We start from the raw sequence: 25,456 nt of genomic DNA, 5'->3' as shown, positions 1-25,456 counted from the left end.
TTTAAAAATCCACAAACGTTACTGTGAACAGTTCAAAGCTACACCATCAGATTGTATCACTGTGCAGAAGAAAGCGTCCATCCACCGTGACAAGAGGCTCATGGTGGTGACAGTGTCACTGGACACAATCACTGATGGCTTCTTCCTTAGCTGAGCAATATCATTAGCCAGCCATACCTTTACTTTGGCTGATGAATCCATAGAAAAAAAAAGAATTCTGGCAGGAAGCTGCTCACATCAAGCTGAGTGAATTTCTTTTAGTAACCAGGCTGTGATTTCTGAAGAGCGACACTTCTGCTACTTCTCCTTTTGAAATCACATCAGTGTGACAGAGTACGATCACATAGTGGCTAACTGAAGCTAGCAGCTAAGCCCATAATCTCATCAGGAAGGTGTTCACTGAGGACAGGGACCAAGAAATCTGACTTCTTTTTGCAACTACAGGAATTCTCATCCACTTACTGCCTATTAAAACCATTACAGCTTTATGGCATGTCCATCCTATATAGTTTATGTATATGAATATATTCATTTATGAAATAAATCAGTGTATGTAGTGAAAAAAAAACAAGTACTAAATACAATACAAGGATCAAAATGGGAGACAAACCACAATCTCCTGGCTGATAAACCTGTGACCAACCTTCTGTGGAAAGTGTGGGTCTCTAAGTGGGGACCACTATCTCTCGGTGGCCTATGTAGCCACATTTGGGCCGCTGGCGGAGAACATTTAGTGCCAGTGAGGCACAGGCATCTGACACAACATTATATGACGCCATGTGATGAGAACATGTTTGCAATGCAGGCCTGTTGTCTCTTGAAGTTAGATTAGCATAAAAACAATGTCCTTTTTTAATCAGTATCATGCTAATACAGCAGTTCTTAAACTTTTTCTGGTGTGCCCTCATCATAAGCTGACCCCACACTTTTTATGAGTCATTCGCAATAATATGGGAGGCATCTAATAATAAAAAGGATCCAAGTGGGGTTTTAATTAAATAAAGGTCATCATGACAGCTTCAGCAGACTTTACTTTCTACATAAATCACATTTGTTTACATCGCATTTTCTCCTGGTCTTCCCTGCAGTGGTTTTGTCCTCTCAGGGTGAGAACCGCCTTCCTCTTATTACACTGTAAAATGTCAGCCTCTAACCTGGTGATCCCGTCTTTGATATAGTACAGCAGGCACTCAGACATCAGAGGGTCCTCGTTGAGGTTCACCAAATGAGGCGTCTGACACAGAACGGGGAATATTTCACTGTTAACTTTCGGTAAGCAATATGCATGAGTCATTGAACATCCATATGTTATTTACATTATAACATATGTCAGCTGTGCACAACAGGTGGTCTGAAATACAAGCTCTCCCAGTAAGAAACATCAAACAATCAGCAATAGTTAAAACCATGCAGTCACTCCCCACAGCGTCCCAGCATGGAGTGTTTAATGAAGTCAGATGTTTTGGGGCTGCAGGCAAGCAGCCATAAATCACTGAAATTAGGGCACTGCTATTATCTTTTCCCCCATGTTTACACCCATGGCTGCCTTCGGTGCAGTGAGGGAGTGTTTGAAGTGAGTAATGAAGTAGATTTAGGATAACACTTAATGAAACAGTGAAACTCTCGTCTGATCTGCCTCGACGAGGCTCGAGCACTCATCAGAGGAGACACTTTAAACACTTCAGAGCTACAAACCTCGTTGGGGGAAAACAGCCCGACTGTGTCGATAAACACGGGCTCGGGCTTTCTAGGGCTATCAGAGGGCTTTGGGGGTAAATAAACAAGCACAGCAGTGAATAATCGAAGCGGTAAGGATTAGATCACAGTGGTTTTGGAGAAGTAGAATACATCTTTTACCTTCTTTGGAGAGAACACACCAACTGTTCCACCATCTTCTCGCATTGCTACACCCATTTCGGCCAGCAGGGCCTCTCTGTTGACGAATATCATCAGCATACCAAGGGAGATATTTTTTTTAATGCAAAAATTGTTTTCAACATTGATTCAATGAGAAATGTTGTCTTTCCTAAATAAAGCATAGACCCAATATTATTCTGGAGGTGGCACCAATTGCTCTACACTCAGATCACCGAAAGCTTCACCTTAGGCCGGACCGGAAGAAATACTAATGCTTGTCATTGTCAATCATTTTAGAGGTGTGGAAAACAAGATTAAGATTAAGCATGATTAATTTTTACTTCTATTTTAATATTCTTGAGTAAGGCACATTAATGGCAGCATATTACAGCCATCTGAGGGGAACAAATAAATGTGTATATAAAAAAAAAATCATAGATACTGTGGAGGGTGGTACGATTCGAGGAGGAAACAGAATATGTCATATTAAAGTTGTAAATATCTAAGAAGAAAAAAAATAATTTTCTTGGACAATAAAGTATTTTTTTTAAATCAGGTATTTACAAGGAAAATATTCAGTTATAAATTTATGTGAAAAGTTGGTTTCTTTCATTTTTGGCCAGATTAGCTCAATCTGATCACAGAACCACAGCTAGACATCACTGCTTCTACAATCCTGTAACCTGAGGACATGCCACATCAGTTTGGTTTTCTTGTTGATTATAGCTTAGCCTGTAGTAGGTTGCATTTGGTGCAATATGACGTTATTCCTGATTTGAGCCCAGAATCACAACATTAACACAGCGTTTCCTGATGGCCGCTGTGGCGTAGGTGAGATTATCCTGTGACTTTAATCTCAGAACACCAAGGTTTCTTATGCTTTTTTATCTTTAGTTTTGCAGGTTTTGACTTTAATATCTTTAATGTCCTTGAAACTTTGAATATTTACTACTAACCTTAGAGAACTTTTTTATTTTTTATAAAAGTTTTATAAAAACAAAAAAAAGTTTGTTTTTTAAAGAAATATATTTTCCTGCAAATGAACAACTGTAATCTTGGAAATTTAGAAATTTTAATTCAGGAAATTGTCCTTTTTTTCCTTTGAATATTACCTCTGTCTTCTTACAGCATTTAAGTTTTTGTGTATGTTATAAATCCTCCTGTGTTCCTCTTTTCTTGAATTATTAGGATGTTGTTCCTGTTTTGGCATCTTTAGTATTTCCAAAGTTTAATCTTAAAGAGGAATTTAAACAATGCAATAAAATAAATTAAAATAAAACTAAGCATCTCGTTGTCTTACCTCTCCATTCTAATGGCTTCTGTTCTGCGAAGTTTCTCTTCCCAGGTCTCATTGAGCTCAGCGATGATTTTCTCTGTTTCCTGACGTTAAAAAATAAAAAAGTGTGGTGATAATCATTTAAATAATAACTATATCTGGACTTAACGCAAAGAAACATCCAAATTCAGCAATGAAGCAATAAAATTCCAGTATATTCCAGTATTTTATTAGCTTACTTAATTGCTTACTTTTTTAAGTAGCAGAAATTAAATGACCCATATCTGTGATTTCATTAGATGACCTTATGTTGGCATGTAAAAAAGGGTGTGAATATAATGTCTTTGTGCCATAATGTAGAGCTTCATTGAGTATTAAAATGGCCGAAAGAGCCAGGGACACAGATAAAGGGGGGCTTGGGGTGACCCTGCTCTGCTTGTCCTCCTTGGTGCATCATTTTAATTATAACTACACTGCTCATAAAAAGTTTGATTGGCATTCACCAGAGAACACCAGAATTGGTAGGTGTCCCAGTGGAGCCCCATTCTCTTCACAGATGAGAGCAGGTTCACACCGAGCACATGTGACAGATGCCACGGCGTCTCGAGCCTTTTTCACGTCTGTCACATGTGCTCGGTGTGAACCTGTGAATAGAACTGGTTGCCAGTTCTGCTGTTCTTTGATGAATTGAGCTGCATTGTGGTGGGCTGTGAGTACACGTCCCACAAATTCTTTGCAAAAATGCAACGTGTAGTGTGTTTGCATCCATAAAATTCAGAATTTTCACAATATGCTCAGTGTGTAATGGCCTTAGTCTGAGTTTTAGTCAGAAATATGCGCGTGGGAAGCCTGTTGGTGGTCATTTTGTTGGGCTCTGGGAATTTCTGAAGACCCATTTGTTTTTAGGAAATCAGGTTTTTGGTTATAATCTACTGGAAATGCTCAGAAAGGCAAAAAGTATAAAAGACCAATTCGTTTTTTTGAACTTTTTTATTGAATCTGCCCACAATTAGAAAGACTCTGAACCTCAACAAATGCTTGGTGAATCTCACTGAAGTTTTATTTCCTGACTGTGTAAGGCTGGGATGGGGGTTAAACGGGGTTTTGTGCTCACCTTCAGCCTCTCGATGGCCTCCTCGCTGCCTGGGCTGAACATGATGCGATCGTGCAGACTGGCAATAGATCCGGCCCGACTGGACAAGGCTGAGAGAGATGGAGAGGGGCTCATCCCCGTCATGGCATTGGTCACTGTGGAGAGATCATCCCTTTGATTCACAGCTTGGCCTTTATTGTTATTGTTCTTGTAATCGGATATGTCTGCCAGGGTGGGACGGGGCGTGGGGAGTGGGGACAGGAAGCGGGGTTTGGGGTAATCGATAACAGGGAGTAAAAGAACGGAGAAATGCAGACAGAAAAGGAAGAGAAGAGAATTGAAAAGAAAGAAGATACGTGTCTTGAAACAAATCTAACTTACAGAGAGAAATTTGAACTGGTAGCACAGAAGCGAGGGCAGCACCAGCAGAAAGCCACAGACAACTCAAATAATGCAACAAGGAGGCCATCCAGCCACAAGACGACTCAACGAAAATGTAGCTACCATACAAAACTTCAAGCACAGCGTGATATGCAGAACCATTGAGAAACTGTTCGAGCAGCATGAGAAAAGATTTCCATTACTCATTCCCATTCAAGCATCTCTACCAAAAAATTAAAAACTGTCATCAGTTATGGAAAACAACAAAGTACGTGAGCTCTGCAGAGCCTGTGTGCACAAACATGATGACTCATTTTTAATGGCGTCTTATTTTCTGCACAGAACATTAGAAAGCCAGAACTCTCAATTAAGATTATTATCTAAAAGCAGCAAGATGCATTTACTGCTCAGCATGCTTTGCTGAAATTATTAATGTCAAACAAATTACTGGAAGCAGAAATCCATTTCTCTGGTAGAGGATCAGACACAGCGATGAGTTTGTCTGATTAGCTTTGAATGAAATTTCTGGGTAAATCTATTATTAAAGTAACACATAAAAAAGGGCCCCTTATATTTTTCTGTTCAAAGATTTATCTTGGTTTTATCGTGGCACCTGAAAGGCCTGAGCAGAAAGCAATAATAACAACCTTGCTGCTGCTGCTATGGCAACACAGAGCAATAAACTGGCCAAGTGTATCACACCCATCCATCTGGACAGGCTTCGGCTCGCCAAGATTGATCACATAATATTGCCTCTGCGGTTAATTAAGTTGTGTATTATGGAAAGACTGTAAAAATCTATGGCATGAAAAGTGCAGAAGACCTAAAAGATCCACTATTATGTAAGTGATTATATGTCTGAAGACTACATCATCACCCTCATCTTATCGTTCCTCTGTGCCCTGTTATCCTGCCTGCCAACAGGCGTTGACAGACTGATGATTCGTAAACTGTAAAGGGAAATGTAACAAGGTAATTATCCAAATATCTTTTTAAAGTAGAGACATTTTCTTTCTCTTAAAAGTTCTATTTTTTACATTGAGCCTCACTTAAATTAATGCAATATCATATTATAAATTACCTTTTTTAGGGAACTTGAGAACTTAGGGATCTAACACAGGAAAGGTGTTATATCACGAATGCTTCACCTGGTCCACTTTTGTATAGCGTTATAGCTAAAACAGGATAAAAACATTTTTTTATATGTACTGCTGCCAGTGTGGTCTTTAAAAAGACCTTAATAAACATACTAAGCTGTCCTATAATTTTTAAAAATACATAGCTTACTTCTGTTCAAATTACATTGCTACTATTGACCAACTATACTGTACGTTTTCTTTAATTTATTCATTGTAAAATACGAACAAAAAACACCTGGAATAATGTTTGAAATGGAGATAAAGGCAGCATGATTTTCAAATCTCATAAACGCATATTCCAGTAACCCCAGAACACTAAATATTTAAACTGAGACTTTTTACTCTTTCATGAGAATATTTGGAAGGAAGAAACAAAAGGCTAGAAAATTAAGGGAAATATCGCTGCTAATAAGGTTAACTGGCAACAGGTTAATAACAGGACTATAATCCTCAATCAGACAAGGAAGGAACGTTTTCCTGTTAAGAGTGTAGCAGCTGCTCTCCTCGGCTCCCGCACATTTATAGGGTTTTGTTAAAAGAAGAGGGGATGCTACACAGTGGGAAATCACCCTATCCAACGTTTTTGATTGTGCTGCTGCCATCAAGTTCAAGATGAGGTCATCTTTTTCTTAGAATGTTTTATTTTGTTAATTGAAAATAAAAATATATTTATGAGATTTGCAAATTATTGCATTCTGTTTTCTCACAACATCCAAACTTTTAAGTTTGTTTATTGAGGTTTATTAAAATTTTTATTACATCGTTATCTATTTTTTAAATGCTTTGTGAATATGTTGCTTAGAATATATTAGGGGATTTAATTCTTTACTGCACTGCATTGCATGTGTCATTAAATCTTTTTATGTGATATGTGTGTTTTCTTGCCAGAAAAATAAAGCACGTCGTACACAGACAGACCTGCCAGGGGAAATGGATGTCACAATTTCTACGTCAGGGAAATTAAAGATGAAATGAATCCCATTATGGTGCACAAGCTTCCATACTATATTGCTCCGCTGACCTATCAGTGCATCTATAAAGTCATACTCAGATCTCTACAGCACCATAAAATAGCAAAGCCTGAATAGGGATGGAAAACATGCTGTTTGTATTTCATTAACATTAGCTTCTCGCGTTTCACTAAAAATCATGTAAAACAATCAGAACAGTTCCATTGGTGCTGCAGAGAACACTGAAAAACCACTTTAACACTGCCACATTAATCAGCTGCGATTCTAAGCTGCAGAGCCAGAAAGCAAGAAACAGAAAACACACATTTCAAACCCTCGATATCAGCACCAGACGCTCGATATGCTGGGAGAAGAGACAGAGAGACAGCACAACACCTTTAGTTAAATTCTCCACAGGTAAAAATGTTCATTTAGCTATTGGTGAACACCTGAGCACTGCAGTCTTAATATGCTCTATGCGCTCCAAACATTAATCCTGATCTTTCTCTGGGAAAGGAACTGTGCATGGTTTCAAAATAATATAACATCCATCTAATACATCTGTTTGCAGTACTGCAGTAAAAGTGGTATCAATATTAGAGATGCAATGAGCTAATACTATATGTTCTGGCCAAAATTATATATACTTTATAACTTATATATATATATATAATTATAGAAATTAACCAAAATTAGTGGATTACATTTTGGGAAAAACAAGTGTAATATAGTCTAAGCTAATGCATAGGAGAGGTGAGTCATGAGTGAGCATCAACCTCTAACGAAGTATCAAAAACTGCAGTTCCTTTAATGTCACCCTGAAGCTGGCTCCAAAAATGAGTCAATCCCATGTTAAAATATTCATATATTCAAAAATGTTTACAGCCAGTTACAAAACAGTTTTACCCTCTATAGATAATTTTTCTACTATAAATCAACTGTTCAACTTTGTGTCTTTGTGCAAACAGGCTGCTAGGATTCTCCTGCTGATGCTGTTTTACATTACCGAGCTGGAACTCTTGACCATATTTGTTTTTTTTGACCATTTTTAAATGATTTGAACAAATATATGGTTTGCTGTACAGCTCATCCAAAAGGTTTATGTTCCACCAAACACACTATAAACTGTTCAGGTGCCTAAGAAAGGGAATATGATATCGGTGCTTGTGGATAACTGAGGCTGTGGTATCTGTAATGGTTTCTGACATAAAAAAGTGCTACTGAGATGATACCTAATCAAGATGAATTCACTTCCCAATATAAGGAGATGTATAACTTGTGCCGTGTTATTTATGTAAGAGCACCCTGCCTGTCTAAGGACAGGAGTGGAGGCAAAACATTTCCTCTTACATAGCACATAGCTGGTATGATGTGTTAGCTTCAGATGCTAATGCTAGAAACAACGCCTACACCATTTTTTCCAGCCTGTTTTTAGACACAAATGGGAGAATAATGCATTCGTGCCAAGTTTGGTCCTACTGCTGTCTGAAACCACTTGCTATCTATTCATTTTCATTAACTTCTTCCCACTGATTTTATTGCCCTGGCTGGTTCTTAATTTGCTTCTTGGTCTATTTGAACAGATCAACATGTCTGTGAGTACATCACGGCTTCTGTGAGCACAGGGAGAACAAATTTGTTTGTGAGTGGGCTGAGCTGAGGCTGACTCTTAAAAAAAGGGTCCAAGACCATTATGAATAATTTAAAATTCAATCTACAGATAATGGGCACATAAATCCAATGAATGGTCCCTTACTCTCAATGATGTCACCCAGGCCTTGAGCAAAGAGGAGCTCTTTCAGGCGAGACACCTCCTCCTTCAGCTCACGCACCAATCGGTTGTTGGGATCCTCGTTAATGACAGCGTTACAGCGAATCTGTTTGGCACGGTCAGCATACCTGGGAATGCAAAAGATCACTGAGACACAGGTGTGTGAGGAGAAACACACACATATATACACATTCATAATTCCCCCGACATCCCCGTTTCTGCAGCCCGGAGCTGCAGCTGCAACCCGTGAAGGATGTTTGAAGTGTGAAAGTGAGGCAAGCCTCTGAGGGAAACATGGATTACACAATGCCTGCATTTCACCGACACCGGTGTCCTTCAAAGCAACATTCACCAGCTGTGTGGGAGGAAAAATCTGCAGCACAAAATGTGCTGTCTGCTCTGTTTACCTGAGCGTGCTAAGGGTCTCATCGTAGTTGATATCAGCTGGACTCAGAGCAGCAACCATCGCAGTTCGAGAATTTCCCCCTGACAGAGAAGAACAGATGTAAATTTATGCTTTGAGTTCAGAATGTGTACTTGATTGTCACTAGTTCTGCATGAATGTGGTGTCAGGAAAATAGGAAAACACTCTGTCTGAACAAGAAGTTAAAATTTAGATTTTGCTACACCCAAAAAATGTAATTTGATTACATATAGTACAATTACATATGTACAATATAAATCTTACATTTAACAGAAAAGTTGTGGTTTGCATTAAAATGTAAAAGTGATTAGCTTTTGGGGTTCAGACGCATGATTTTCTGGAGGGATTCTTTTACATATCACAGTGATGTTAGAAAAATTAGATACATTCGATGCCTTTGAAAAACGGTGTTCATACCCAAATTTTCTCTCAGTAGCCAAGTCAAAACTGAATCTCGGTATGGAATGAAGCTTTCTGCCTTTTTCTTCTTTTTATTCTGTTTATAAATAAAAGACACACAAAAAATCAGCATGAATTATTTTTTTCTGTGTTTACTATAGGTTCAAATAAATAATGAATTAGGATAATAACATGTAAATCACTTACCTTATTCGGCCCAGAGTCCTAAAATGAAATGAGACAGTGGAAACTGTAATTTTTATCCAACACAAAATCGACTTCATCTTAAAAAATACAACAAATGGTTAATACAGACCACTTCTGCCAAAGCAGAGATGACTTTCCCCAGCGTGGTTAGAGATTTGTTGATATTTGCTCCTTCCTGTGACAGAACAGTAGGCAGATAAGGATTACGATGACAGTAAGCACAGACTGCTTTAACATGGATTTAGTCAGATAAATAAACATGATTTAAGATTTTTTTTTGTAGTGTTTTCACCTTTAGCCTGGTCCCTTTGGCTCCGGTAGAATCGGCCCTCTCACTGCCAGCCAAATCCACCAAACTGATTTTACTGACCTAAAACAGCACACACCAAATCAGTAGAATCCAATTAATAAGATGCAACACATGGGCTTTCAACAACACAAAAAAAAATCAATAGGCATTCATCTTTATTATAGAGACGGGCCTTATTAAAAAAAACAGCTTAAGAATTATCCTCATGACCTTCAAGGAGTCATTGATTTCCACGTCCCATCAAGACTTAAATCAGCGTCATCAGTCAGAGGGCAGATAAACCGAGACAGCAACTCGATGTTAAACAAATTCAGTGAGGATCAGATAAAAATCCTCTACCTTCTCGGTAGTGTTATCCATCTCTGTGTCGTGGCGTTTCTGGGTGAATATGATGTTGAAGACGGCGTGCGAGCGACTGCTTGTCTCATTCATGTTGGTGGCAGCCACAGTCCTGCACAGAGACAATGAATTTTAATTACTTTGTACAGTTCAGATTTTAGCCAGCAGGATGTGGGTTTAAGTATAATTTAATGAAAATGTTTTTTTATATGACACACTCATAAAACACTATTCAAAGTAGAAATAGGTAGTTATATATAAAGCGTATTTTTAAAAAAGTATATTTAGTGTAACAGCAGCTATGTTTAGGTAAACGTCATGGTCACTGTGCTTGTGTTTTATCCCCCAAACCTTATGACACTTCCCATCTTCATGCTTCCTGTTTTATTTTGATCATTCATTTTTTCCTGTGTCTATTGTTGTTTTAATATTTATATATAAATATTTAAATTGATATTGACTGTTAACGTTCCCTTCATTTCCCTTCTGTTTTCACTGTATGCATTCATAGATGATCCGAGTGGATGTATCCATCCTTCTATGCAAGACAGATTTTTAAAAAGGGGTCAAAACTAAAGCACGAAAAGCCACGATGTTTAGGTTTAGTTCCTTAAGCCCTAAAATCATTTTTTGGGGGAATTTCAACCAATTCTACAGCCAAAATCAAAAACCTCAGAGTCTAAGAACAAGAGAGACGTTTAATATCTCACAATCATAACCAATCTAGAATTATGAATGGAAAAACCTGGAGCCTGTATTAGCTAAGCAATGCATCTGACATTTTTATAGTGCACCACAAACATACATTTCATTAGAGTATTCCTTATTGCAAACCTCATATCTTGTGTGCAGTTACTTTAAGAGAGAAAGAAAGTGACTAAAATCAATGGAGTCTCTCTTTGATTAGCCCTTTCATTCATTTCATTTCCTCTGGAGCTAAAATAGAGCTAAATAGAATTTGCAGTTCCCCAAACAGCCACTTAAAACTTCCTTCAAAAGTGAGTTAATCCACATAGACTGCAATGTTAAAATGCAATATCACAACAGAAACATGTGTCGAGGAAAACCAGCCTCCATAACAACTGTCCATGAGGTAAACTGTTATATAACTTAGTCCTTCAATTTCTATTAACTGGAGTCGCTACTGAACTGCATCTTCCAACCCTGTTTGTGTTCTTTGTACCTTTTGGAACATTTTTATGTAAATATCTGTTGAATAATAAGCCCTGCTGTGAGGAACACCTCGCTTAACAAGTTTGTGCTTCTGTTTTGTTGTTAATTAGCAGGTATATGTGTCCTTAGTGTTGCACTCACACAGTTTATGGCAGTTTACACTACTTGCTAACCAAGCTAACGTGCTAACTTAGCACTCCTCCTGTGGTTCACTGCCTTTTCCTGAGACTCGAGAAATAGTTGACTACATCACCTAGCCTTGTTGCCAGAATCCATCAGGTCCTGGATGTCATTGTAGGAGGTGACAGCCAGCTTGGACAGGTCCTCCACATAAGGTCCCATTAGAGGATGCTCTCGCACACGCAGGTGCCCTTTGTTTTTTGGGTTCAGCAAGTCCCGCACACGCTCACAGTAGATTTCCATGTAGCTTACCTGTTTCAAATTGACAGTTGATTGAACATTTATAACAGATGCGAGGTCTGAATCCACTGTATAAACAGGAGGGGCGCCCACACTCACCTCTACTGAGTAGGACATGCTGTTGTCTGTATTATCATTTATCTTTGTAAAAAGGTCTTCACACAGCTGGAAGAGGAAAACATAATAATCCGCAAAAAGATAAATTATTTAATTTATTATGTGCCCTGTTAAATTAATCAAAGTGTGTCAGTACCAGGGGAATAATTCCTTGCTGATCCTTCACGTCCTGTTTCCCCATCATGGTGTAGGACTTGCCTGCACCCGTCTGACCATATGCAAAGATGCAGACGTTGTAGCCTTCAAAGGCATGAAGCAACATTTCCTCTCCGATGTCTTTGTACACTTGCTTCTGAGATGCATAATTGACATCTTCGGGCTGTGGACAGAGATCAATAATTGGTCATTTAAGACTAAAAATGTCTTGTAAGGCTTGAACAAATAAATCCAAAACTGATGAAAATATGTAGATGCGTTGTGTTTGGGCTCCGGGGGTGCACGGATGACTTACCGAAGTGTGAGACCAGTAGGAGTAATCAAAGTTGAAGCTCTTGTTGTCTTTGGCCTGCTTGGGGTTGATGATGGCTGAAAGACAGGACAAGGAACATGGGTCAGAGGGAGGGTGAGAACCACCCATGTGAAACTGGATCTGAGCTGGGTTAGTATCATGTTGTGCTAGTAGAGCTGGAAAGGTTTCAGTCACCTCTCCTTTCTGCACCAACAGCTACCTTTGGGATTAAGTTATTGGGCTTGGCCTACATAAATTCATTACAGAAACGCATCACATTGGAACACTTCATCCAGAAGAGGACCAAACAGAAGGCATTGGAGACCATGTCAAAGTGTAAAATCCAATATTTGTTAAATCAAAGGCTGAGGTCACACACCGTCAGCCAGTCAATGAGGTAAACCAGTTGAGAAACAGGCAAAAAGGCCAGTTATTTTGTTATCTGTCAGCACTTTTCTAGGACACCTTGCGCTCAGCTCATCTTTCAACAGCATACAGCTTGAAACAACCAGCCGCTTTTAGCTGTAATCTGTCAGGCTCCGCTGACCTTTGGTAGCCCTCCAATAAATTCCACCTTTGTCAGTGTTATAACTTTCAGTCTTCCCAGAAGGCCAGTGAAGTGTCTATATGCTTTTATGTCTTCCTGTGTCTGCCAGCTGTTCTGTAAATCACAAATCCTCCATGAGCTATTTAAGCATCCATCTCGGTACTCAAACAGGAAATGCCTTCTCCCCATTAAACAGTGTATTCACACAGCGTATGCATATTGATAGCGTATAACTTCATCCCAGATTAAAGGGACAATTCGCCCTAAATCATTTTTTCCCTCCAGATTGAATTGCTTTTTTTTTCATCCAGACTGTTTTGGTGAAGGTTGCCCAGTTTTCGAGATATTGACTGCAGAGATGCCTGGTTTCTGTTAAATATAACGGAATAAACAAACAAAAAATACATCTGAAATACTCAATGTTTCATGATGTAGTTACTCAAAAAAAGTGCCAAAACCTTATTGTGAAGATTTTGTGCAGGAAGTAGGAAACGTGTATCTTCTCATGAAGACAGGCTGGGTTTAAATATTAATGGAGTTTCCTCTCAGCTGATGTTGGTCATTGAAGATGGTGGAAAGGATAGTTCCTACATGACACTGTTCACATCAAAAGCTGTGATTTTTTTTTAAAATAAGTATTTCAATATTTTAGTAAGAGATGTTGAGTTATTTAAATGCATTTTTTTTTCAAGTTTTGAGCACCAAAATACACCAGATTTTTACATTTTCATTACATTCAAGAGAAGGCAGACATCTCTGCAGCCAAAATTTGATTTTGGAATAAGCACTAACAGTCTGATCCTCAGAATGACGACAACTCAAGAAAATCCAGTTAAACAGTGATTTATAATTAAATCATATTGTACTGATGGCTAATCTAACATCATGTTAAGGATGTCTGCCCCGAGGCCTGATCGACATGATGATGATACACTGGTTTCAAAAATAAAGCATAGAGTATTTAAAGTATTTTGAGTGGAAAAGGTTTTGCACTTCGAACCAAAGGACTAATTACAGCTTTTTATAGATTTAACTTGTGGAAAAACACATATTTGGGGAAAACAATATTTCAAGTTACACGTAAAACCTTTTGATAATATTATTGTGCTTGTTTTTCATTTGTAGACATTACAATATAAACACAACGTAAAATATTAGATACACAAATTATTTCTTGAGATTTTTTTTTTGCTGTGCATCAAACAGTTTCACCCTGATTTGTCCAAACTCAGCAGACACAATGAAATCAAGGTTAGTTTGTTTTTTGTTTTTGGCATGAATACTACTCCACATGTTGGTGTGCCCACATATCTCATTTGGTCTTGGTGCCAACATGATGCTTCCTCCCTGCTCCCTGGGCTCCAGACCATTTTATCTACTAATGCAGATGCGGTCGATAAAAGAGGAAAAGGCCCAGAGCTAAGTACGAGCTCAAGTAAGTGTACACAGTTTTATTTCCTCTCTACACTGCTACTGTTCCCAGCTATGAAATATAGGCCAGTGTGGCTGACTTGGGTTTCAGATTTCAGATCTAATCCTCGCCATGACTAAGAGATGAGACTTCACTTACTGGCCGTGACTCATCCTGGTACTCTGGAAGAAGGCCAGATATGAACATAGATGTACTACAGTCCTCATATTTGTCATACTTATCCAAGCAGTGTAGTCTGTATTTGCTGCTAACAGAAACAATTTCGAGAACCATAAGGACATTCGAAGAGAGGATCTTCAATCAACGTCAATACACTTAAAATATGCAGTTTTAAAGAAATATGTTCTTCTTTTGTCCATTTTTCACCTTCCACAATGTTTTAGGATTTTTGGCCTGCTTAGGTTTGGTTAAAGTTAAACCTGGCTGAAAGTTAAAAAATAATCCTCATTCATCATATCATCATCGTATCTTGCTGCTGACCATCACAAATCTAGACTGCTCACTAATTATTATTAATGTTTAGCACTCTTGCCTGTGCTGCTTCTGTCACACAAACATGTTCTGCCCGTCTGTGCGGATATTCTCCAGAATCTCCGGCTTCTCCCACCATCGGAAAACATGCTCTGCTAATGCTGCCTATCTGAAACAGGATGCTCTCCCAAAGGAGATTACTAATCTCTCTACATTTACTTCTTATTTAAATAAGGGTTAAAAAAGGGTTACAAATTTTAAAAAATAACAGCTGCCGAAACAAAAGACAGTTCCTACGTAGCAGCGAAGGAGTTTGTGCTGCTTCGCTGCAGCTTATTCTGTGTTGCATCTTTTATTATGCAGTAATTTCCTTTTCTGACATATTTCACTAAGCAGTATTAGTAGTCACATTACTTATTGCTTTTAACTGGGTATATAGTAAATATTACCTAAATATTACACAATCAGGAAACTGTCCATTCTGACAGAAAACGCTGATCTGGTTTTACAAACTCTGGATTCACTCACTCGGTAAATAACTGAAAGGAGACATGAACTACTTTATCAAACCATCCATCCATTCGCTTCCGCTTATCCTTTTCAGGGTCGTGGGGGGCGCTGGAGCCTATCTCAGCTGTCATAGGGCGAGAGGCGGGGTACACCCTGGACAGGTCGCCAGTCTGTCACAGGGCCAACACACAGGGACAGACAACCATTCGCACTCACATTCACACCTAGTGGCAATTTGGATTATCCAATTAACCTATCCCCACAAGCTGCATGTCTTTGGACGGTGGGAGGAAGCCGGAGTACCCGGAGGGAACCCACGCAAACACGGGGAGAACATGCAAACTCCACACAGAAAGACCCCCGGCCTGATGGTGGAATTGAACTCAGGACCTTCTTGCTGTGCGGCAACAGTGCTAACCACCGTGCCACCGTGCTGCTTTATCAAACCTCTAAAATTAAAAAAACACAAAAAACCAAGATTTCATTATTGCCCAGAAGCCTTCGCTATATGACATCCTCTCTAAACTTACTCATCTTCAACAGCGCTGTGATTCATACAAGATGAGCCCTCTGCATCCCTACTTAAGCACAGAATACAAGAGTGTCTTGCATTCAGATAAGGTAATTACTTTGGAGTGGTGGTGACTGGCAGCACGAATTACCATCAGAGCGGAAGTACCGGGTACCGCCTTTGCAGACTGCACGGGTACAGACTTCTTTTATACTATCCTAACCAAGCTTGTTAAATGCATGTAAGGTTTTTATTTGCAATGAAACGTTTTTCTGAAAGTAGCCACAAACAAAAAGAGAATTTCTGACTGAGTAATTGTTGAAACTAATTTACTAACCGACCATATATGAGGGCTGCAGTGAGACACGGGAGCAGGACTGAGTGTTTAAGATCAATAGCTGAGGTATCTCTTCCAGTGATCATCGCTTATCTCTCCACCATAGGACGGTTTCTGCGTCATTTCAAGCACTCAGAGGAGACCTCCTTCAACCCTTACCGTATCCACTTTTGCCATCTATCTTCCCTTTTTATGATGGAAGCACTTTTTAATTTTTAGCTGTAGATTTAATTGATGACCCGTCATTAAGTGCAGACAATTAGACGAGAAAAGCGAGCAGTTCATTTTCTTCCGTCTTTGTCACCACGTCTGGAGTGTTTTGAAGTAAAAGCCCAATCGATACATTTATCAACATAAAGTATACACCAGGGCCACTGCCATTCATTTTTACTATACACATAAGATATCTTGGTAATCAAATACCTCAATAAAAGCTGTTTCTAATTCAGTTTTTGCATGGAGGTAATTAACTGAACTGTAAAAACCGGCATGTGATAACAAAATATTTTAAGTTAATGTAATTTGATTTATTAAAACAACAGTGTATGATTTACACTAACAGTCTATATTTACAATGTTGAATCTATATTTCTTTATAAATCATTTATTCTTATTGGGCAAAAAAATTAATTACTGTTTACTGTTTTTGTTTAATCTTTTTGCAAATGTTTACCACCTTAAAATGTACTCGCAACACTGTATTCTTATAGCTGTGTATTTTAAAAGAATACCACTACACTGTATTCCAATTTTGAGCATTCCATATGTTTTATATTTTCCTAATATTTCCCTAATAACATCAAATAATCTTTTTACGTAACTGTGACTGAAAATAGTACTGCTCATGCTGATCAGGTGGCCCAGTTTTAAAGTTTCCCACTTTATCAAATGCCTTCACTCATCACTGTATCTGTCAGGAACGCCCACATTCCTCGTCGTTTTTCCTAATTATAGCAGCGATTATCTGCTCGAGGTTAATTTCAGTTGCCCTTCTGTCATGTTTTCAGTATCCTTTTACTGCACATTCCATGTTTGTCTTTGTCATAGCTGCTAGGTCTTCATAATTGTGACTGAGTGATGCTGCTCAGGACTGTCACGGCTGACCTGCCCCAGTCAATAGAAGAGGAAATGTGGTTGCGTCAGCAGGTCTGAAAGAGGGGATATGAACTCACTGACAGGGACTGGAGGAAAGCCACATAGATACTATATTCAGCCGCAGCAGCTGTTTGCTGATTTATATCTGAGTTTATGAAGTCTGACTGTCAAACGAGTCTTTGCATGACGCACTTTTACATAAAAGAGCAGTAATCATTATGGTAATGAGGGTTTTTACTACACAGATGAAGAAAAGGCATGAATCCACATTTTCTCTCAAAAAGACGTTAGATATTAGATATACTGTCACAAAAAAAAAGTCACAATGCTGAATAATAAATAGAATGGGGAATACTGGGAATTTCACCCCTGTTTTTAAGTTCAAGTTTGTTGTTATCATCTTTGAAACAAGGGAGGGGTCAATGTCTGAGTGTCAATCCTAAACGCTTTAAAGAATACCCTGCTTTGGTGTCTATTTTACTCTAATGGAGATGATGATTTAGATCACCATTATGATGCACTAAAGAACAATTTCAAATAGCAATCAGACCATAAAGTCACCATAACAGTGGTTAACAAGGTCATAAACCAAGTGAGAATCATGGCTGTTTTCCCACAGGCTTTTAAACTACTCTATTCACTTCCTGCTGCCTATGAAAGAGCATCAAGGTTTAGGCTGCAGCCAATTTCAATATGCAATTCATATCCTTAGTGCAGTGCACTGCTAAGCTCATGCTACTTGAATGAGAAACTGCAATTTTTTTGGAATATAGTCCAAATGGGATATAATGCATGAACACATGTGAAAGAAACCACCAAATGCATGTTAAAGTAATGCATCTACACTCATATACCTGATTAGATCTCTTGCTTTTATATATATTACTAACTGGTATGTTGCGATGGTGAAAATTTTGATGTCTTCATAACTTTTCTGCAGCAAAATTAACAGAAATCTACAGAGTATTTGCAGCAAGTAGTCGTCTATAGAGAGGCCCCTTATTCCTTCAGGTCTTTCCCCTGCATCTTAATTAAGGTCGGCGTGGGAGGGAACTTCTATCAGACAACAAGATTACTGCCATTCTCCTGCTTTGTGGGAACTGGGCTATTGACCCACACATGAATGTCAGGGAGCACAAAGAAGCGAGAGACACGCACACACAAAATCCAGAACTCCTTCGTCTTTTCCCTTTCTTCAACCCAGACTACAGAGAGACAAGGGGGCATTTATACCCCGATTCTCTATCCCCTCCAGACACTGCAACCAATGGGCTTTTTCATGACATCAGCCTGCTCACATCCTCCAGCCCACATCCAGAGCTATTGACTCAGTTTGGAAGAGAACAATCTGCTCCACTGAAAGACCAGCAGTCTCACTGAAAGCAGCTTTGTGCATCTGAAAAACGTGAAGCTTCTTAAAAGTGTTGACAGGATGTTTAAAGTCTGGGTTTTAGGAAAAATAACTGAAAGAGAAATATGATAAATTCACACCTATATATGACATAAAGTGGTGACTTCCTTTTAATATGTAAGAATAAATGGATTAATGTGTATCTTTTTCCAGATTAACGCATCAACACAATATGAAATTCAGAAAGCATACTGCATATATTTATTGCAAGCCCCACTGTGGTTTTAATAAACTTTATAGGGCAGGTGGCTGAAAATCCCCCATTGTTTCTTTCTGCTGGAGAACAACAGAAGCAAGCCTCTGCTACAAAAACTCATATTGCATTCATCTAATTTATTAGCACTTGCTTTGGTTTTTGAGCAGTGCATTATTTCAAGCTGCAGCTCCTGTGGGCTGGACATCAGATCTAGCTCATAGCAGCAGCCACTTTGTTAGAAGGTCGTCTTGAATTTCTGATCAGAATTAGACAAATCAAACACAAATGCTTCCATATTTGCCCACATGCAGGTCTGACTATACCTTTTTCAGTAACCTGTGTTATACTAGATTAAAGTAGATCGCTGTATTAGAACCAAGACCAAAGTTATCACCACGATTGTTTTATCTGAACCAGAGGTGCCGTTGAAATCTCAAGGAGACAGAGAATTTGTGGGCAGGGCCCAAAACCTATGGAATAAACCTCCTCAGGAAAGTTATAAACCTGATTATTTCTTGGTTTAAATGATTTCTAGCTGAAGTGTGAGACCCTAGTATTCGTTCGACTAGTTGATTTTTGTGATCTTTGCAAAGCAATTTACTGTAAAGCACTTTTTAAGACAAGCTTTAAACAGTGTTACACAATGATGGCAGTGTTCGTGAAGTGTTTTAAATTTACATGTGTGTGGATAATGTCATGGATAAAAACATAAAAAAAGGGATTTGTGTGATTAAAAATCAAATTCACAGATGGCTTAAAACAGTACATCTTCAAGGACTTTTTATCACTCCACACGCTGCCAGTTTATTCCCAATGGACTCCGGTACTTCTGGTCTATGTTTACACTGCTGAAGTAGGCAAACACTTATTGTTCACTGCCATAGAAACAGAGAAGGAAGCCAAACGAAGTAACATCACTCCTACTGTACAGTAAAAAAAATTTCAAACCATCACGCTGCGAGTCTTTAAACACCATCCCACATAAAAATATGACGGCCCAGAAAGGCCACCCGTGACATGAGCAGGGAGGAGGGAGATGCCTAAATTAGGCCAAACGGTAAATATTTTAGGAAGTCTCATCAATTATTGACAAACGGCTTTACCTTGCTAAGCAGACTACATATCGAGTGTCTTTCCAGTCTCTTCGCTCAGTCCTCTGTTAAATCTATGAATGTGTGCTGCTCTTAAGTACATGTTTTTTTAAAAGTGAAGGAAACTTACAGAGCAGGTTTCCTAGGAAAATTAATGTGGCTGGTTTTGGATTATAACAAAATTGTTCACTGCATATACTTGAACAGAAAGATTAATTATAAAATGGTGAAGAAGGAATAATTTTTAATCTGTATTCATAAATAGCAGGACTTCTACAAAATAAATGAGAAGATTATGTCGCCTAACACGTGATGTTCAACTGATTTGCAAAGCTGGTGATGTGCTAAATCCTTCACTGCTTGCTCTGTTTAGCTGCTGAAAAGGTGGACCCTGTAGTAATTACATATTGTCTCAAACAAGTTCAGTTAGATCACATTTTGTCTGAGGCAGGAAAAAGGTTTGCTCCCACAGAAACTGAGTCTGAGTCTCTATAAAATGTTGCTAATTTGATGTGTCTTGAAATACGCCTTACATGTACAGAGGAAATTAATGGTTCAGTAATCCAACCGCACAGAAAGGTTAAAGGTCGAGGTGAGCTACAGCTGGAAAACCTTGTGCTTAATGCCTCGTGGAAGAAGAAGCCTCCCCCAGGTTAAGCAAACATCTGTCAGACTTAATTACAGTTTTACTTCACTGTATAAGTCAGCCTTGAAGATAATAAAAAACATGCACTTTTTTCAGTAAAACCACAGTTCTATGAAAAAATCCTAGTTAGAGTACTTACTAGTGGTGTTTCCAGACATCTGAATGATCAGTTTGCTATCTTTCTCAATCTCCCTAGAATTGAAGGGGCGGACCCGCACCGCCACCTTCACAGAGGCCCCTGCCATGGTGCTGTCTTCTTAGCACCTTGGGTGCTTTCTGTAATGCTGGTCTGCAAGTCTGTTGAAAGGAGGAGAATATGAATTACAACTGAGTTGCTGCCAATACTAAACTAAAAACTAATGTGCAAACCACTCCCCAAGAAACCCAGAAACTGCAACAGGCTTAAGCAGCATTTTAACAGCTAATTCAAAGTAATGGATAAGCAGTAGAAACAGGACGGCAAAAGGAATGCATACGTGATCTGAATATATAAGTTATAGTCATAAAGTCACTAAAGAGTAGAGAAGGAAGACTGAAACAGAGTACAGTTAGTAGTATATTTTCTGCCATATTTCAAATTCAAATCCCCTCACGATGACATCATCAGGATCTAAGGGTAAAAAAGCTGACTGTTTACAGCTGTGGGCTCAAAGGGATTACTTGTACATACACTGATCAATTATCTGAAACTTTGTTCATGTTTAAGACCACATAAAATGCAGTGATGAACTGTCAAATGGGCAAAAAGCTTAACCACAGACAAAAAGTTAGGCCAGCTTACACGACTGATAAATGGGGAGCTGAAAGCTTAAAATTAGATAAAAAATGTCTAAAGCGTTAAAACAACTAAAAGTAATTTTAACTACTTTTCAGCGGAGGGAGTGGGATCATCAACGTTTATCCAGTATCCTAATAAGCCAGCATTCTTCTGATTGGCTGCCCCTCGCAAAAAGAGCATGTGAAAAGCAAATGGGTGGGGCCTCGATATGATAGATCAATCTAAAAAAAATCAAGCTTTCTGCTCACATGAATTTCTTGAATGCCTGATGACCTCATTATTTCAATTGTTGGTCATGTTTAATATCAACTATTATAATTAGCTATTCTGTACAGTTTAGTAAAAGTACAGTTCTAATTTTAACATTGTGAAGAAGGGATACTTGAGTCCATTTCCCAGGCCGGTAAAAGGTCGGGAACGACTGTCCTTATTACTAGATTTACTGGTTTTATAAACATCCATCAGTTCATAAGTGATCGTCATGCCATAGCAGACTTTTCTAGCATGTGCTCTGTTTGCATAATATTACAAATGTTGTCTTATTTTTGCATTATTTTGTTAGAAATTGTAAAGTTGGAATATTGCATCTTGCGGTTGATGAGACTGGAACAATAGCGTAGGGCAGGGCTAAGTGGCTGTAACATGAAAAGACCATGCATGGTCAGCTACAGCCAGGGGAGTAATGGATAATAAAGCAAGCTGTAACAAAAGAAGTGCAGCAGCAGCTAAATGTCAGGCTGTTTCTCTGGATGACAATGGCACTGAAACCAGCCACAAATCCAGGGTCTGGCTCCATTCAGAAGCTCCATTTCACCAACGACTCATTACGCAGTCACTCAAAAGGCAAAAAAATTACATTCAATAGATTTTAGTGTGTGGTGGGTGGATCAAGTACAAGCATGACTCATCATCAAAATTTTTAATGTGGTTATCAATAAGCTTGACAGCGAGCGCTATGATACAATTAGATTTCAGTGATGCTGCATCAGGTACAGCTATGAATATTAATAAGAGAGTCTGTCATTTCTTTTACTCAACTGATGTCTAAGATTTGGGATCACGTCAGATTTGGTACCAATACTCAGAGCGTGTTCGTGACTCAGATTGTCTTTCATCACTGAATGTAAATCTGCTGTGTCACCCCGATTCCTGGTACATCCTATCCAGCTGGCACCTGAACAGATTCACTCGCAAGATGCATGCAGGGAACATAGGTACAACAGCAAAACAGGTGTGAACTGACTGCAGGCTAAAAATCAGGATTAATAAATGAAAAGGAGCGAATGGCGTACAAGGTGTGCCATAAATCGACTCTGGTTTTGTTATCTGAAATGGAAAATATTAATCATGTCACAGTGCAACTTGTGCATCTTGTTAAAATATATTTTCACTTCTTTTTTTCCCCTTTCCACATAACATCCATGGTCATAATCTGCTCACACACCAATCAGCTGATGATGGAGCTCAGCTGGGCGGCCACCATTTTCCCAGTGACAAAGACTAAAGTAATGCACATAATGTTTTTGACAAGACTTTAGGCAAATTTTCCTTATTGATTAGGTAACTGTGAATTTATTAAATGCTTTTAAAAAACAAACAACTTTGTTTTTCAGGATGGCAGCAGGTCCATAAAACGCAAGTCATGGACACTGTCGTTATTAAGCTTAAACTGACCATTTTGACTTGATAAAAACATCATTTATTGCGTCATTTCAGCAGCTTTTGGCGTTATGACACAACACTTTAGCGCACACGTCTACCTCACCTTTCCCCCAATGACAGTGCATTTATTGCTGCCGTCCTGCTCACACAAATAAAAGCCTCTTTATTAAAAATAGACGCAGTTAAATAACATGACAGCACATAGCTGGTGTCAGACAGCAGCTTTAATGTCTCTGTATCGCTCTAGGCTGCCTTTTTCCCGACAATGACAGCCTCTTCAATGGCCGCACCCTAAGCCCATCTCTCCCCAGGAGATTTAACACTAAGTAAATAAAGGCTGCTTCATTAAAACTGCATCAGCACTGTGACAATGGAAACACTGAAAAAAAAGCCGCCCTACCTCGGCAATGCCAATAACGTGAATTGGCTCGATTTGTCGTGCTCGTCTGTTTTATTGTCCAGCTCCGCGGACACCACCACCACCTCCGCTGCTCTCCTCCAGGTCTGGCACTGCCCCTGCTAACAGCTTCCCTTCTCCATGAAGGGCTGAGGAGGTCACCGCCTGCTGGTGCCTTGTACCTGTACCTCCTCTTCCTCCACCCGTGACTGCCAGTGGGGACTCAAGGAAAACGGAAAGGCAGCTTGGGATGTTCGGCCGAAGCGATCAAAACGGCTCTGTTGTCTCCCTGTCTTTGGCAAGGATGCTCGAGCTCCACTGAGCCAGTGACATCATCACCGAGGGAGGTAACAGCATCAATGCAGTAGTGGGAAGAGAGAGAGAGGGAGAGGCGGAGGCAGGGAGTGGGATTAGTATCCCGTTTATGACCTCTTATGAAAGCTGTAATAGAGAAAACCCTTTTATTAAAGGTAAAACTCGCGGATAACTGGGGAATTAGTGTTTTTCTCGAGGGGTAAAATCAGCCTGGATTACTTGGAGGATTGTTTTGGAAGCAGTGCATGTGAGGACACACAAACGGTGTTGTACTTGTAAGGTTTAGTAGGTCAGATCAGGGACATCAAGCCGAGAGGAGACAAGTGGCACAAAGCAGGTCGCCGCGCATGGAAACTGAGTGTTCACTGAAACATCCAATACAGCTTCTTAGAGTAGAGCCAGGCCTCGGGAACGGCATCACAGCAGAAAACAACAATATAAGGCCCTAATGTTTTATTTTTCTTGAGATGTGTTTATTTATGACAACGATTTTTGTTTCCGCATTGCAGTTTTAAAGTGTGTCGCTGTATTTTACTGGAGCAAATAATAAACGTTGATTGCTAAACAAACAATACGTGCAGTTTGTTTTTTGACCTTCCTTTTGAAAAGGAAGCAGCTAAATGCACATGCACCTATGTATGTATTATTTTAAGACATGCAACACACACTTTAGTTTCCACTTATATGTAGCTTCTTGAAAAAAATGAAAATATGTGAAAACTATCATTTCTGGACGATTTGTCATACCTTAATTCCACCCATGTTCTGTGGATTAGAACATCTGAAACAGAAAAAGCACAGATTAAGACACTTTTTGACAACCATGACTCAGTTCCATGAAGTGAACTTAATGAGTCTCAGCTTTATAATTATATTAATTGCATTTTCCCAAAATATAGAGATTTTGACTCATCGCAGTAAGAAGCACTGATGTCATATTATGTTTTTCATTGATCAATAAAATTTCAGTTAAATTTTCCTTGAGAGAGAGGACCGTTTTTACAGGCAGAAAAACACTGTCTGCTTCAGAGAGATACTCAGATAAACACACAATTTCCATCAGATGGAATGAATGAAAATTCAAAAACTCATCATTCTAGCTTTATTTTTTCAAATTTACTGACTAAGGAGTGACAGTATGCCTATTTGACAAATAAATACTCCATTTAATATGCACAGCAGCATTTTTTTCTACAAGTGCCTTATTTATTACATTTGAAAGCATTTACGCCACACACCACACAGCTGGATCCTCTTAGTTAAGAGTTGTCAGAAAAGGGGGTCTGACAGCTGAAGCCTGTACCTCCCATTCTACTTTTAAATATCCGCAAATAAGCCTGCGGTCTGAGCGTGAAGTGCTCTATTGGGATAATAATATAATATAAGGTTTAAGATAAGATGTGGTCTTATTATTCAAGATTTTGCATGTGAGAAGAAGAATTTTAAATGCAGTTATAGTGACTGGATGTTTACAATTTAGCACTGTTGACAGAGAGCAGTTATTTTTGCTTAATGTGTACATCGAAGGACATATTGTGGTCAAAAATGACTCCAAGGTTCCCCTCAGTGCTGCTGGAGGTATCTGCCCAGAAACCATATTTCTAAGAATTTTAGGACTGTCTACAATAACCTCAGTTTTCGTCTGAATTGGTACTAAAAGTGGTAAATAAGAGGCCCCTGAGTCCATAAGAATGCCTTTACTAACCTTTACTAGTGCTCTTTCTGTGTCTTATGACGAATTTGAATCTTCTTC

The 25,456-nt window shown here is 38.9% G+C and overlaps 1 protein-coding gene across 23 annotated transcripts in view; it reads right to left on the bottom strand.

Moving 5' to 3' along the window:
• kif1aa (kinesin family member 1Aa) overlaps positions 1 to 23,733 on the bottom strand; it is a 50,951-nt gene extending 27,218 nt beyond the window's left edge. For 7 of the 23 annotated variants that reach the window (XM_084920369.1, XM_084920371.1, XM_084920373.1 and 4 more), the window contains exons 1-19: positions 23,392 to 23,730; positions 20,691 to 20,848; positions 12,308 to 12,381; positions 11,993 to 12,175; positions 11,839 to 11,904; positions 11,573 to 11,751; positions 10,147 to 10,258; positions 9,790 to 9,867; positions 9,607 to 9,672; positions 9,498 to 9,515; positions 9,309 to 9,387; positions 8,875 to 8,953; positions 8,453 to 8,595; positions 7,022 to 7,060; positions 4,248 to 4,450; positions 3,158 to 3,237; positions 1,858 to 1,933; positions 1,696 to 1,764; positions 1,155 to 1,234 (exon numbers count right to left, since the gene is read on the bottom strand). In XM_084920369.1, the coding sequence (XP_084776495.1) occupies positions 1,155 to 1,234; positions 1,696 to 1,764; positions 1,858 to 1,933; positions 3,158 to 3,237; positions 4,248 to 4,450; positions 7,022 to 7,060; positions 8,453 to 8,595; positions 8,875 to 8,953; positions 9,309 to 9,387; positions 9,498 to 9,515; positions 9,607 to 9,672; positions 9,790 to 9,867; positions 10,147 to 10,258; positions 11,573 to 11,751; positions 11,839 to 11,904; positions 11,993 to 12,175; positions 12,308 to 12,381; positions 20,691 to 20,796 (1,730 nt within the window). In that variant the 5' untranslated portion in view covers positions 20,797 to 20,848; positions 23,392 to 23,730. Of the gene's footprint in view, positions 1 to 1,154; positions 1,235 to 1,695; positions 1,765 to 1,857; positions 1,934 to 3,157; positions 3,238 to 4,247; positions 4,451 to 7,021; positions 7,061 to 8,452; positions 8,596 to 8,874; positions 8,954 to 9,308; positions 9,388 to 9,497; positions 9,516 to 9,606; positions 9,673 to 9,789; positions 9,868 to 10,146; positions 10,259 to 11,572; positions 11,752 to 11,838; positions 11,905 to 11,992; positions 12,176 to 12,307; positions 12,382 to 20,690; positions 20,849 to 23,391 lie in introns of all 23 variants that reach the window. The other 16 variants (XM_084920367.1, XM_084920368.1, XM_084920372.1 and 13 more) reach the window with 9 other exon arrangements.
• Positions 23,734 to 25,456: the final 1,723 nt, after the last annotated feature.

The sequence above is a fragment of the Perissodus microlepis genome, chromosome 23, assembly GCF_051167445.1.
Source record: "Perissodus microlepis isolate ML-2025 ecotype Zambia chromosome 23, ASM5116744v1, whole genome shotgun sequence".
NCBI classification, from domain to species: domain Eukaryota; kingdom Metazoa; phylum Chordata; class Actinopteri; order Cichliformes; family Cichlidae; genus Perissodus; species Perissodus microlepis.
This window is presented reverse-complemented; position numbering and strand designations above follow the sequence as displayed.